The following is a 14,716-nucleotide window of genomic DNA, read 5'->3' on the forward strand; positions in this document are numbered from 1 at the left end:
TCTACACAGTTGTTAAAATGAGCCATTTTGAGTGATGTTCCCTAATGTTCCCTGATATTTCCTTGCTACCAAAATCCTGATGCAGACATTACAGCTGTAGACATCTGTGTGCTTACATCAGAACTGGGGCTGGAGAGAAAGGGCTTTTGAGTCTTTTTTCACTTTTTCAAAATAAAAAACCACAGCATGATGGTAAAGCTAGCATGCAGTAAATGATAAGATTCAAAGCAGCACACTCGGGTCTCAGGCACTAGCACCCAGGAGATGGGGTAGCTTGGAAGTTTAGATCATCCCAGTCACTCCCTCTTTCAAGTGAGTCTTTAATCCAGAGTATGTAAATTTATAACTTTCAAAGTCAAATACTGAGATAAAGAATCAGGCTGTAAAATGGTAATGAAAAAAGAATGTGAAAAACATTGCTTTTTACCCACTTAGTTTCAAAGCCTTTGTTTTCACACAGAATATTGATTGGATGTTTACTGTTGGGCTTAGAAGCAGAAGGAAATACAAGATTGCCTTTCATTTAAGATTCAAAACCTAAAAAAATCTGTGTACAAATGGTTTAGCAGCCTGAACATGTAGCCTGCAGTCATTTATTTCATTGCATGGAGAAAAAGAATGGGGAGAAACAATGGGAAAATCTTTGCTGGTCCCTTTTGTCTTGTCCTAATTTGTTCCAGCTGAGTTAACCCAGTGCCTATTCAGACGTACAGTCTCCACTTGGACCATCCCTCTGTCCCACAGAAACGTGGCTTTGCCTTATGCACCCACATTCCTAGATTAACAACAGGGAATGACCGCCAGTGCCACTGCTTTTGCCAGCTCTGTGTTGGGTAAGAGAGTAATGGGAGGCGGAGGGGACATCAGAGACAATTTCTTTTTTGCTCTTGAGTTCAAACTGTAAAGTTTGTGCATTACTTGTGATTCAGGAGAGGTCTTTTGTTTGGTTCTTAGCCTAGACTGGACCTTCTTACCATCTGGGAAACATCCAGCATGAATATACAAAACTGCAGAGATGCATCTCTGTGCAATATTGGTTTTATTGCAGTTGACTTCCATGTGAGGCAAAGGTGAAAAGTGTGGGAGGAGTGGGTGGTTTTTATGTCCTGGCAGGAGAAGTTATCAGCCCTCCTCTTCCATGAAAGTTCAAATCGCCTGTTACATCAGAGAAGCCATAGGTACCACATGGTTTGGTCCAGGAGGGTGATGCTCCACCCAGCTGGCCCTCACTCTTGGCTCCCTGCACTGCCAGAGAACAGGAGAAGCTGCAGTACATAACATAGGCAAGATGGTAGGTAGCCTCTGGAGTCGCTTTGGTCTCCAGCTTTGGGTAGGATCCTCCTCTGCCCCTCTACACACAGAAGAGCAAATGAGTAAACAATTGTTGACTTTGCTAGGACAGTGAGAAATGCAGAGTATAAATGCCCTGGGCATGCTGCCTCAGACAGAAGAGGATAAGCAGAACAGGTCCCAGACCAGCCCCTGAGGCAATTCAGCCCTGGAAGATGAAGCATGGGCATACTCTGGCCCAGGGCCAAAGACTTGCCATGTCCTGGTCTCTCCTTTCCCATGGGCCATCATCTACGTACCACTGTTCCCTGGCTGCAACAGGTTCCCACACCATCTTTGCCTTGGCTTGGCCCTGCATCACTGTCAGCTCTCCAGTGGCCACTGCCATGGCCAAAACCTCCTGTCCGTCGGCCAGCTGGACACTTGCCCTGAGGCTGCTGCCCCTGCAGGCCCCAGTCCTGCAGCTCCACACACTCCTGCCTGTCCCACAGTCAGCCTTGCTTCCTCCAGCCATGATTTTCTTCTGTACTCAGGGAATTGCTTCTTACACAGTGGAAGGAAGGAAGGAAGGAAGGAAGGAAGGAAGGAAGGAAGGAAGGAAGGAATAGGAAAGGAATAGGGAAGGCATTTTCATGAAAACCATATTCTTTCAAAACTGAGCTTTGAGAAATAAACTGTTGACACAAACATTTGTAACTCTGCAAAAATGTCAAAGACTTTTTTTAAAATCAAGCCTTTAATGGAAATCATGTTTGAAAATATTATCACATTTCTTGGCTTCCCAAATTCCACAACAGTTTCAAGAACAGTTTTTTACAATACTGCAAGTTGTATGGACTTTCTCATGAAATGGAAAATGAAAACAGTTTCCATACATAGCAAAATAATTTTGACATTTCCTAGAACACTTGTCTCTGTTTGTTAAATCAAGCATTTTTTTTTAAGGTCTCAGGGATCTGAATCATCCTGCTAGACATATGGCTTCTGTTCTGGATCTACCATATAAACAGAGACCAGTATTAGACTTGCTAATGAAAATTAGATGCAATGCCTGTTCCTATGTATATATACATTCATAAAATATAAACAAGTCAAAAAAAGGATGGTTCTGCTAGAGTAGCTGTGGGAGTTGTGGTACCTCTTATTTCCACCGATTTTCCACTATGAAACTTGGACCGACAATTGATGTCAGGCAGAGATTTTGCCCTTTTTTGGTGTGATATATTGGTTCCACTGAGCCATCCTTTTTCACTCTGTATGTTTTCCCTTTTAGTGCAGCATAGAATTACAGAAGTTAAAAATGGCTTCAGAAATTGCAAGACATATTATGTTTGCCGTCAGTCTTGGTTAAAAAAGGATTATGTCCACTGTGCTTCTCTGTGGAGGCTGCCAATTGTACCCACATGGGAAGCAGTTTTGTTACATTTGGAAACATCCACTCAATATAATTTATTCATTAAAATCCCTCTTGCTTGTGACCTCAGACAGATGTTGAGAGCAGGTTTCCAAAGCCTTTGGAAACATAGTACATTATAGTAACAGAATAGGTAAAAGAGACACAAAAGAGGAATGGAAGAAGGTAATTTGTTCCTGAAAAAATGTCTTCCTTTGAAGTCAAGGAAATGTTTGTTTCTGCTCATGAGGTATTGCCGTTCCTGACCATACTGGACTCTGTCTGACCTCTGTCATGGAGACCCATTGGTCTTCCACGTGCTGGATTACCTTGCTGCTGCAACCAGAGCCTCCTAAATTACAGTATTGGCTGTCACAAGTGCTTCATCCAGATGTGCCAGAAAAATGCTACCACTGACAGCCTTGCACTAAAGAATACAGCCCAGAGAGACACGGACTAGATGAAGAAAGATTTAGCAAATGTTTGAAGACATCTGCTCATGAGGTAGCTCAGGAGATTTTCCGTAATGCCTGCATGCAGCCAGGTCACAGATACTGTGTGAAAGTCTGTTCTCATGAATCTCAGCCCATCTGCTTTTGGGCCTCAGCTTGTTGTTGAAGAGGGTTGCAAACACTGTTGATATCAAACCAGTTCACAGCTTCCAAATTTCCAGAATATGTCTCGAATAACCAGAGTCAACTATTTCCTCAGATTCAAGTTGCTCTCTTTTGCGGACATCCAGACATCTGTGAGACTGTTCACTTTGAGTAAGAAAGCCTACTTTTCCCTAGCTGCTCACCAATATGAGAGCTCCCACTGTTCCCATGCAGTAGTGCACTGTGCTTCCGGATCCAGCACCACAAGGTGACATGCACAGGCTCACATGTGTGGGGGACAAGGGGAGCCAAGAGGCACATGTATCAGGTTATAGAAGCCCAACACATTTATGCTATATATACAACCACTGTATTACTGGGCTGTGCCATCATATCATTACTAATTTTTTAGGCGATAATCTCTATTGTACTACAGTATACGATGCAATAAGCAGCTGGTGCAATTGATGAAATGGCAAAGCAAAGCTTTTAAAGTACATGCTATTTCCAGCTCATTTGCACACCTGCTAAAATCCACTGATGCTGCTCTGGATTTATGAGGAGGAGGAGGTTAAATTTTGCTGAGGAGTTCAGGTTAGTCCAGAAGTCTAGCAAGTTATCAAAATGCAAAATCTGAAAATTTTGTATCCTGCAAGCTTGACTTGATATCCATGGTGTGGTCCTAAAAACCAGAGCATAAAACCAACACTGTGTAATTTTACATGATATTACTCTTATAAAACACTATGTAGCAAGCAAAACTGAGATTAAAATCTGCAACTATTCTGTAGTCCTTAACCCTGTTCTCTGGGGTTATGTTTTATTTTGTTGTTTTTTCCCCTGGTGTTTCTGAAAGTACCCGCAGATAGAGGAGCAGACGTGTGCCATAGAAAGTCCTTAGAGTAACAGTACCAGAAGTGACTAAACATTCCAGCTCTGGAAGTATCAACCATTAGAAGTCACCTCCACCATACAGCAATGTGTGCCATTGCACTTGGAGTGAAATCACAGAATCATAGCAATGTTAGTTGGAAGAGACCCTGGAGGTCCTCTGAACCTTCCAAAAACCAACCTGTGTCCATTGCATATCTCATATTGCCACTCCTGAGGAGTGCTTGGCTCCACTGTCTTTGAAACTTCCCTTGAGCAGCTGCCAACTGCTGTTGTATTGCTCCTCACCCTCCTTTTCACCAAACACTTGGGAATAGCCTATGACAGTGTGCACACAGTCTGGTGAACAGGTCAAAGTGGGGGCCCTAACAAGAGCTGCCAAGATGCTGGGAAGAAAACTTCTTAAAATGTCCCAATCAACTGTCTTTCCTTTGCAATATAGGCAGGATGAGATACCTGTGTAGTTCTTCACCAGTTGCCTGTCACTATGGGAAGTGAGTTTTGTTAGGGACAAAAGTGTATCTTTAACTGTCAGTAATGGGGTGCTAACACTGTAATAATTGTCCTTTCCCTGTTATCCTATGCACTAAAGACACTGGCATTGAGCTTGATATAGCTGATATGTCTATAGTTGGGATGTGGCTCAACAGTTCACTGAAATTTCCTTCCTTCCGCTGTATTACAACTAAGGGCTGTACTGAATTTGTTTATGAATAGGCAGCATCACAGGAAGGAGACCATACATTTATTTATATTAAAAATCATGAAGAATGGCAAATCTATTCAAGAGCCACAAGAACCCATATCTTAATTAAACTGAGGAACAAGATGATACCGACCCCAGATCAGCAGCTCATGAAGGCACCTTCCTTGTGATCTGCCTGTGTTGACTGGAAGTGTGCTTGTTAATATATTAATACGTTTCCAGGCAAACCATTTAGCATGCAAGTACTCTTGGAAAAATAGTTTTTAAGCACTGTACAAATAATGTTTTTTATAGATGATCAGTACCCTTCCCATGGGCACAGGCAGTGCTGGTATTTCCTACTTTATGCCAAGAATATTCTCTCTTTCTTTCTCTCTCATCTTTCCTCATGAGTCTGACTAAAGAGAAAATTAAACATGTGATATACCTGCTTGCAAGACTTGGAAATTTGCAGCCAACTGATCATGTGTACTGAAATAAGCTTAGAAGTGTTCAGTGGTGTAAACTATTTGCTGTTACATTTGCAATCCTTTTAGATTGTCTGGAAAAACCATGAGATATGTGAAGCATGGTTTAAACGTAATTTTCTTCCTTGGTTATACGATAGACTTATGACTGTTTTACTGCCTACTTTCTCGCCTCTGTCACATTTAGATCTTTTGGGGATGATACAATAAGTTTATTTTGAATTATGTGTTGGTTAATGAGAATTAGCTGATCTGGACTTAAATAATATTTCATTCCCCATGAAGGTGTAAGTATTTGAACTTGTCCAACACTTATCTGTTATCAAAGTGATAACAGCTGGTTTTAACCACATGATTTCCTGAGCTTTAGAAGAGCCTTTCTGTATCTTCTGTAGAGCTTAGGAGACTCTACCCATCTCTGCTGAACAAGGGGTTGTTGGGAAGGGAAGTAGGCGACTTCCCATGGGCTTCCCTTCCTTAGCACCTCCTGTTGAGCAAGTTACTTACTCTGGTCACAGCTGAACTCAAGAGGAGGAGATCCATGCAACCTGCACTGCTTTTGGAAAATCTCACTAGTGAAGCCTCATGTTTGGCAAAGAGTTCATACTTTACGTTTTCACTGCCTTACACTGCTCAGTGCATTTTATACAGACACAACTGATGCAATTATATAGATATAGTACAAATACATATTCAAAATGATCTTTGTAAAGGAGCTAGAAACTTACTTCTTTAGAAGCAATAAAATGACCATCTTCTTTTTACTGCTCATTTATATGTTTGTATCTAAGCATTTGAGACAGTCACCTGAAGACCAGTTCTATTGATCACTAGTATATAAACTCAAAATACTGGAGAAGATCCAACTGAAATATCAGTCTGGTTGATGATTTAAGGATTTGACTGCCACAAATCTGGCATCAGCAAGACACGTTCAGTCACTGTGCCTGGGAAGCAGGGCTGGCTGAGGTTGTTTGGATCCCTGAGGTTAGCTTTCATAAAACCAGGTGTCCTTATTGGTGTTGATGCCTGGGACTCTGAGGGAAGACTTCCTTTTCCTTCTGTCCATGTTACTTCCTCTGCTCTCTCAGACACAGTTCAGGGGCAACGCGGGGCTGGGTGCCCTGGTCGAGGTGGGGAGATGCAGTAAGTGAAGCAAGACCAGCCAGACTAGAAGGAGGTACCCCTCTGCCAGTGTTAGCTGCATGGTGGCAGCCATGGGGACACACTTCCTAATGCATATCTCTTCCTTCGCAGATGGTGCTGCTGGCTCGCTGTGAAGGGCGCTGCAGCCAGATGTCACGCTCAGAGCCAATGGTTTCTTTCAGCACCGTCCTGAAGCAACCTTTCCGCTCCACCTGCCACTGCTGCAGGCCCCAGACCTCCAAGCTGAAGGCCATGCGGTTGCGATGCTCGGGGGGCATGCGGCTCACCGCCACCTACCGCTACATCCTTTCCTGCCACTGCGAGGAGTGCAACTCCTAGGGATGTACCTGCCACAGCAGTGGGGGGGACCAGGATGCTGTTGTTGGGGAAGGTTCCTAAGAAGAAACCCAAGGTGAGGTTAACTCTCCCAGTGTATGATTGCAGCGAGGACAAGACTAACCAGGATGGATTCGATCTGAGAGCTGAAACATAAAATATCCTGGGGCCCTGGATGGTGCTGGTACCTAAGTATGGGCTGTGAGAAAGGCAAAAGCACAAAGACTAGTTTTTAAGAAGCCTTTCTTTTTTCTCAAAGGATGTTTTTGTGAGTTTCTTCTTTTTCAGACTCAGCTCTGACCACAGAGAGGTGCTTTTACTTTAGGCAAAGAGAAGCAGGAGAGAAGAGATGAAGGTCAGCTGGATGACAGCACCGCACTCTGTAAGCTGGCATTTGGACAGAGTATGGGCATCAGTTCCCACATACGACCTCTTAACCTGTCAATTTGCTCTCAGTCTCCTAGTTATATTGGCCTTCAAAATAAACTGTGTTGTTGGCAAGGGTTATCTGTTACTGATCGAGCAGCCAAGTGCTGGATAACTTTCACTATGGTTTAGCAGAAATTACAAATAAATCATTAAAAAGTGAACTGGATCTGAAATGTAGAGCCAGAACTGCCCTGACCTAACCAGCTGAAGTGATTATTTGCGGTGTGCAGCATTACAGTTCAGTGACTGAGTGACTCCAGAGAAATGAAAGGTCATGAGACTCATTATTCCCCTTTAAAAGCCTGGAAATGTGACACAACACAACTATCACAAAAGCCATTATTCAAACACTAAAAATTAATCAAAGATTAAAATGACATGTACTAAATGGAGTCTTTTCTTATTTTTGGTTGGGTAGACCTGTTGATATACAGAGCCAGAGCCACGAGAATAATGGCCAAATCTAGGACTTATTTTCATCTATGTCCCTGAGGCCATTGAGTGAGTACCATTTTGCCCTTTAAAGACAGGCAATCCCAGGCACAGGAGAATCACACTGACGTACCCATATGACGTTTAAGGCAGAGACTGAGTCCCAGCGGTGTCCACTGGACTACAAAGGTTGTGTTTACCTAATGTTCTGTGACCTGGGGTGCTGGTTGGCTCACCATCCAGCTTGGCAGCCCCTTGGAGAATCTTGGCTGGGCCACAAGCCTATGTGTCCTTTGTGTGCATACAAGGATGTTGGAGGCTGTGGCACAGCTCGCACAAGCCCAGACCCCAGCCGTAGGTCAAGCTGTTCCACAGCCAAGTCCTCAGAGCAGGAAGGGGACAGTGCTGTGGGGTCCTGCAGATCAGGGGTCCTGCAGAGCAGGGGTAGCCAGTGCTTCTCTGTAGGAAGCAAGTGAGACCAAGAGCTGCCCTGTAGGATCATGGCAGAAAGAAATGCCCTGAGGAGCTGAATGAATTGCAGTGATTGACAGGATGAAAGGATCTCAAAATAGCAAAGGACCCCAAGTTTCATAATGTAGGGAAACTCTGTCCCTCCTCCATTAGTGTGAGGTTTTGGGAAGGTTCAGTCATAGTCTCTTGTGACTGCAAGGAAACAACATAATGTATTACAGTTCTTATCTCCTTAAATGCCAGTATATACAGTCAGTCAGCAATATGTCTATGATGTTCACACAGACCTGGCTAAGACATTCTTTGATAGAAGTCATGAAGGTGTCAGGAGCATCTTTGCTATGTAAGGATTCAGAGTCAGCGCAGTTTCTACCCCTTTGTAGCACCCACATGCATAGTCCCGCAGTTATCCTCTGGGCCAGGCCTGAGTGTCTCCCCTGCACAGAAATGTTTGGTGGGGCCCCGTGGTACAGAGTGGAAGTCCTACCCAATCCCAGTGTTCAGTCCCTCTGTGCAGCGCCATCCAGTCTGTCTGTGGCAAATGCCATATGCAGCAGCTCGGGGACTCATGGTGATGCTGCAGGGGATCCCCAAGGTCTGGGGAGGGGCGGGTAGGGGGGGCAGTCATCCTGTGGTCTACACTGGAGTTACTGTGGCTGCTTGGGCGAAGCTAGACTCCTTTGCCACTGCCTCCTTGTGGGATGTGAAGGCAGGCAAGTGACAAGACTTGCAAGCCAAAATCTGCTGCTAGATGGCTGTCAGTCAGAAGTGGAAAGCAACAGAGGACGAGTACACCCATAGACAGCGGTTACAGAGGTTTGTGGTACATGGGAAGGACTGCATCTGTTTTCCAGAGATGCCTTGGAGATGGTCAGTTTTCAGCAACACAGACGTGGGCAAACAAAAGGGTGAATCAAACTGCTAAAAGCTGATGAGCTCAGATTAAAATGTCAAAACCAGGAGCGATGAGCCCCAGTGAGCTCATTAGACACCACTTGTTGTTTCAGCACTGTCAGTCATTCCTTTCACATCTGATGCATGTTCTGAACATCAAAGGGCGACCGATGGGAGTGTGAGCCAGGCATTATCACCAGACTACTTTATATGAAAGATCATATGTGCATCCCTTTTCCAATCTCTTTCAACTACCAGCATCTAAAATCCCATTATCAAAAAAGCACCACCCCCTACTGTTAATTATATATAGAAAATTCCAGCCCTTAGCCGAAACATCAGCAATACCTTTGATAATCAAGTAACTATACTGCAAAATATGCATGACCTCTAAGCGTGGGTATAGAGACCACTGCGCACAAGCAATGCTATGCAGTGATCTAAGGAATGGGGAATGTTTAAGGGTAACTGCTATATCCAGCGTCACTCCCCTGCCTCACCCCAAGTTGTGCTGCCACTGGCCTTCTCTGCTAGTGCAGAATGGGATGCTGATAGGGTTGTGACACAAAATTTGGGTGACAATTTACAGTGCTCCTGTACAGCTGAGTGATGCCACAGAGCAGTGTGGACCAAATCGTGGTACTCTGGTGAGGAGAGAGGAGGGGTTTGAGCAGAGAACATGACTAAGTCAGTTTAGAAAAGACGAGAATATTTATAGTAAGAACAGAGCTTGGCTGGTATTTATTCCCACATCCCCCTGCTATCACAGTGCCAGAGCTATAATTGCTCAAATCTGTCTCACAGAAGATATTCGTGTTTCAACAAAAGCTTTTTTTCCCTCTCATCCCACATTCCTTTCACTTTTGCTCCATTCCTTTAATGAAATCATCACCTTGTGACCACAAAGGCTGTTGCCAATCATAAATGTTGAGGTGAATTCAACATTATCTAATTTAACTGTTGAGTCGAATAAATGCATAGAAGGAATATAACAAATTATGAATGACAAGACAAAACATACTTGTAAATATCTAGAACTGGATATTAAACAATGACTCAAACGTTCAAGTTCTTCGTTTGGCTTTGTCAGGCAATCTTTCTATTAACATTTGAGAAAATGAGGAGCTATTCTTCAAAACCAAATGCCCCAAAGCTGGTCATAAATCCATACTTTGATACTTTTTTATCAGTATTTTAGGCAGCTAAGTACTGAATGAAGCACACAAATGCTACCTATGTTAAAAGCCAGGAGGAACACTGAAGCAAAAGAAAATGAGGCTTCAGGTAAAAAACTACAGGATACGGCTTACAGTAAGAAAGAGTCTAAATGGCACTGGGAGATGAAATGGCTTCCTGATTTCTTAGCCTGACACCACTTAGGTATCCACTTTAGATACTTAAGCTCTGTTTTTTAAGTAAGACTACTATGTGAGTGGTGCTTAAATTGAACAACAGGGAGGGGCAATGTCTAGTTGTCCAGATAATTTTGTGGGGCTTTTTCTTTGCTAAAGCATGGTGTCACTGAGGCTCAAACAAGAAGGCTTTCTTCTTTATTCCCCTCACTGCATCTCACCTTTCAGGCACCGTGTTCCCTCACAGAAAGGCTGGTTCAGCTGTGACCATCCTGTGGTTTCCTCAAGATGAGGTGTGATACAGGCTTGTGACTGTCACCACACTATGTCCTCTCTTTTTTTGATTAAGTTTCTGAGTCCGGCTTGGCTTACCTTTGAAAGCCACCCATCCCAGCAGTGGTGGATTTCATTTCAGCTGGAGGAATTGCACTCACAGAGACCAGGGGAAAACACTAGACCTTTGCCAGTACCCTTTGCTTGTGAGAAAAGCCTTATAATATCAATACATTTTGTGCCTATTGGAAATAATCTCTGATTTGCCAGTGTGAAAAAGCCCATGACTTCACAAATTTTAATTATACTGCTCCCAGCTGCAGTGGGCCTGTTAAGTACTCAAAGCTGCATAGATACAAAAACAGTGTGATAGTTCAAGCCTTACATGAATCTTTAAACAGAGGAACTCACTGCTTTCTTCAGGATGTCCCCACCGACTTTCCTTACACCTATGAGCCTGGAGAACATTCTTCCAGACAAATGATTCTGAGCCTGGCTGTCTCCTGGTGGCCTTTATCAGGACTTTGGTAAGGTACTGTCACAGCGCGCATGGCAGTAACGGAGAGGGGAAGTTCAGTGATGCACATGGTACACCACAGCCTGTGCTGGGCCTTCACATGAGCCTTAGTCAAGACCTATTCATCAAGTCCTTGGAGGTCTACCATGAAGCTCTGAAACTCAAACAGGAATGTGTAGACTGCAGCCAGAATATTTTTGTGAAAGAGGAGGAAAAAAAAACAAGGTGAGAGGTTACTTTCTCGTAGGAATAGCCCAATGCTCTGCTGCTTTGTGTGTCTCGCCTCAGTTCTTAGGATGTGATATGAGAAAAGTGATGCTCCTGAGCTCTCTTCTGTGTGTCAGTGGTTTTTCAGCACCTAGCCCTACATGTTTAAAGACAGTGGCTTCTTACTGAATTTGTCTGAAACAGGATCAAACTCTCTAGGAAGCACAGTTCTGCTTAGCAAGGGATTTTTCCTCTGATTTGGGCCATAAGTATTTTTGAAAAATCCAAATGTTGTTAAAAAAGGTCAGGGGGGTTGTGTCTTACTTTCTTTGACTCTGTAGTTATTTAAAACACAAGGGCCATGGAAGAAGAAAAAAAAGATGATATCTAGGGTAAAAGTGACTGACAGCCTTCTAAGATAAATTGCATTATAGCTAACAGGTATTCAGCCAGATACTCTTACAAAAGTGCAGTGGGCTGTGTTGAAAAGTTGCAACCCAGTAAGTTTGCTGTGCTGCACATGTACAAATAAGCTAGCTGGAAATTCAAATAGTGAGGCTATGCCTTTTATTTTGCAAGCAAGGGGTCACAATCTTTATTTATGGTTCAGAAGAGAGAGGACAGGTAATCACTTGACTGTAAACAATGGTAGCAAGCAGGCTAATGCACTGAAAATGGTCCTTGGTGGTTTTATGATAAGAAGACTCTTTATGTACATCAAGATACAAAATATTAGAGTTCACTAATGAGAACAAGTAATCTTGTTTGGCCCGCACCAAGAATGCATGTTTCAAAATGTTTTGTTTTGCCCTTTTTTTTTAATAGACCATTTGGGAGTGGTCTAGCAATCAAAAACATATATGAAAAGACAATAGGATATTTATCCTTTGTCAGAATTAGTAGTTCCTTTAGATGTCAATCAACAGTGCAGCCCATTAAAACAATTTATTTTTAAAAATTAATCACATTCCCAAGTCATCTTTTTATATCATCTTTTTTTTTCCTAGGAAGAATTAAAGAGCTAATCCTGAGTTAAAGCTGTTTTCATTCAGATGCACAATTGCTATTCCAAGCTGCACACGGATCTCAAGACTTCATAACACAAAAACTAATGGGGGTTAGCACTGATGTTGTGCAGTGCAGACAATCACTGTATACAAAAGAAGATTAATTCTGGGAGTAGCAGTAAGTGGTGTGTCAGGATTCATTTCTCCCATCTCTTTACCCTAAGCACAAGAGACTTTGTCTTGCTGGGTCTGGTTCTGCCTCCAAAATGATTGATATTCAGGAGGAGAGGTGGAGGGCCCTGTCCTCTGAAAGCATCCATCCCCAGATCTGTAACAGATGGGGGTCAAATCCCCTGTTTGAGTGGAAGGAGGCCTGGAATTGGTCTCCACTCTCTCAGATGAGCACGCTGCCATGCAGGAGCTGTACAAAAGGGCAACCACCAATGGGGTTGTCACTAAAAGCAATGCAGTCCGAGTGAGCTTAGCACACTCTGAGCATCAGCACAAAAATTAGGCTGCTCTTTGGACTTGAGTTTTCTGTATGCCAAAAGATTTTCTACAGATGCAAGTTCCCAAGCAGACCTGTAAGAAAGGCAGAGACAACCTCTGCTGGTCACAGAGATTTCTGTCTGAAACTCTGAGGCTGAAAATGTCAGAGGCAAGCGTCCAAGCATATTAGAAATTAGAATTGTAGAATTCACACAAATAGTATGGAAAATGCATTGGAAGCATTTCAAGTATTGAAGTGACATGCTGACTGCCTGCTTTGCTCTTTGACAATGAAATAAATATGCTTTTGCAGCAGTCAAACATTCACAAGGGCAATCAGCCCCATAGCTTTACTAAGGAGTAGTTTGGTACTATTAGAAGTAAGAACTTTTGATCTTTTTGTTATATTCCTGTGTATATGTACATCTCTCTTCAGCTTCACAGCCTTCTACCACTCCCTGAGAGCTTTGTAGCTGGAAAGGACCAAACACCTCTCCTAGACCCTTTCCACTGCAGTTGAAAAGCAGCTATGTTTCACCACCAGTTGCAAGATGGATAAAATTTAGGAAGCAGGTGGCTTGAATCACTCATCATTCTGAAGTGAGACATCACAGCAGTCACCAAATCCACTGAAGTCCCTCAGCTGACTGCTCAAATCCAACCCTCTGGGATCACATCAGGGGTTACTTGCTGGAGCCAAATAAATATTCCAGACACAAAGTTCTTCTGGTCCTTGTATATAGGGGAACAGTGTGATCCCATATGAAGCCATGTGTCTACATTTAATCTTTTCATCTGTACTTTTAATGAATCTCTTGTTTTTCAAATTGCAGATCTTCCCAACTCTTGTTTTGATCCCTTTAGGGTATTGAAAAAGAGAATTATTGACACTTTAGCAAAATTGTATGGCATTTTGAAATTGTGCTATTTGTCATCTCTGGAATTATGTTTTAAAATTTAATTCTTTTCTACAGACTGTAGCCATGAGAAAAATACATCAGAAGATGAAATGCAGCAGAGGATGCTTGGGGGATCTAAGACACCATATTCTACACTTTGATGAAATGAAAGGAAGGGGATTTTTTTTTTTAGCTAAAGAGATCCCATAATAAATACTTAATTGAATAAACAATAAATGAATCCTGAGTTGGATATTTCAAAGGTGCTCAACATTGACTTAACTCCACTTTTATTCACAGCGAAGGAGAGCGATCAGTAACTTCAGTGAGAACAAACCCTGGCCCTCACAAAGTCTCCTGCCTGAGGGTGACAGGGGAGGCAATGACAGTAGAGAGGGGAAGGATTCAGCTCTGCAGTGCACCTGCTCAGGGTATCGGCAGTCCTCAGAATCAGAAGTTCCCAAGTCAGCTGCTTATAACTGAGGAAAGTCAGAGTTATGCCCATTTAAGTTTTCTTCATCCTTTTCACCTGTCCTGCTCCTCCTCACTCACCCTGCTCTCTAATATGTGGTAATAGTTGTGCTACTGAGATCCCACTTCTACTGTCAGACACATCTCCACATTGTCACATACAGAGCTTGTCCAAACATTCCCAGTAACTGGGAATGGGATGCTGGAAGAACAAATCTGTGACCTGCTGCAGCAAGACTGTGCAGACTTAAAAACAATTCTAATTTTATATGAGACATAGATGTTCCAATTTTACTATTCCAGGAACTAGAGTTACTACTGCCTCACATATTTCATTCCCTTTGAAGTGCAAGAGAGTTCCTACACTGGGAGAACCCATCCCTGTGCTTCCTAATTTCTCCCATGTTGTTTCTGCGTTTATATTTGCTGCTGCCTTTAAGGCCTTGAGCA

General features: G+C 43.0%; 1 protein-coding gene across 1 annotated transcript in view; it reads left to right on the forward strand.

The window, feature by feature from the left end:
• NDP (Norrie disease (pseudoglioma)) overlaps positions 1 to 6,846 on the forward strand; it is a 7,256-nt gene extending 410 nt beyond the window's left edge. The window contains exon 2 of the mRNA XM_010181156.1: positions 6,601 to 6,846. Coding sequence (XP_010179458.1) covers positions 6,601 to 6,828 — 228 coding nt within the window. The 3' untranslated portion in view covers positions 6,829 to 6,846. The remainder of the gene's footprint in view (positions 1 to 6,600) is intronic.
• The last annotated feature ends 7,870 nt before the right edge of the window (positions 6,847 to 14,716 follow it).

The sequence above is a fragment of the Mesitornis unicolor genome, unplaced genomic scaffold (assembly GCF_000695765.1).
Source record: "Mesitornis unicolor isolate BGI_N332 unplaced genomic scaffold, ASM69576v1 scaffold6840, whole genome shotgun sequence".
Lineage (NCBI taxonomy): Eukaryota > Metazoa > Chordata > Aves > Mesitornithiformes > Mesitornithidae > Mesitornis > Mesitornis unicolor.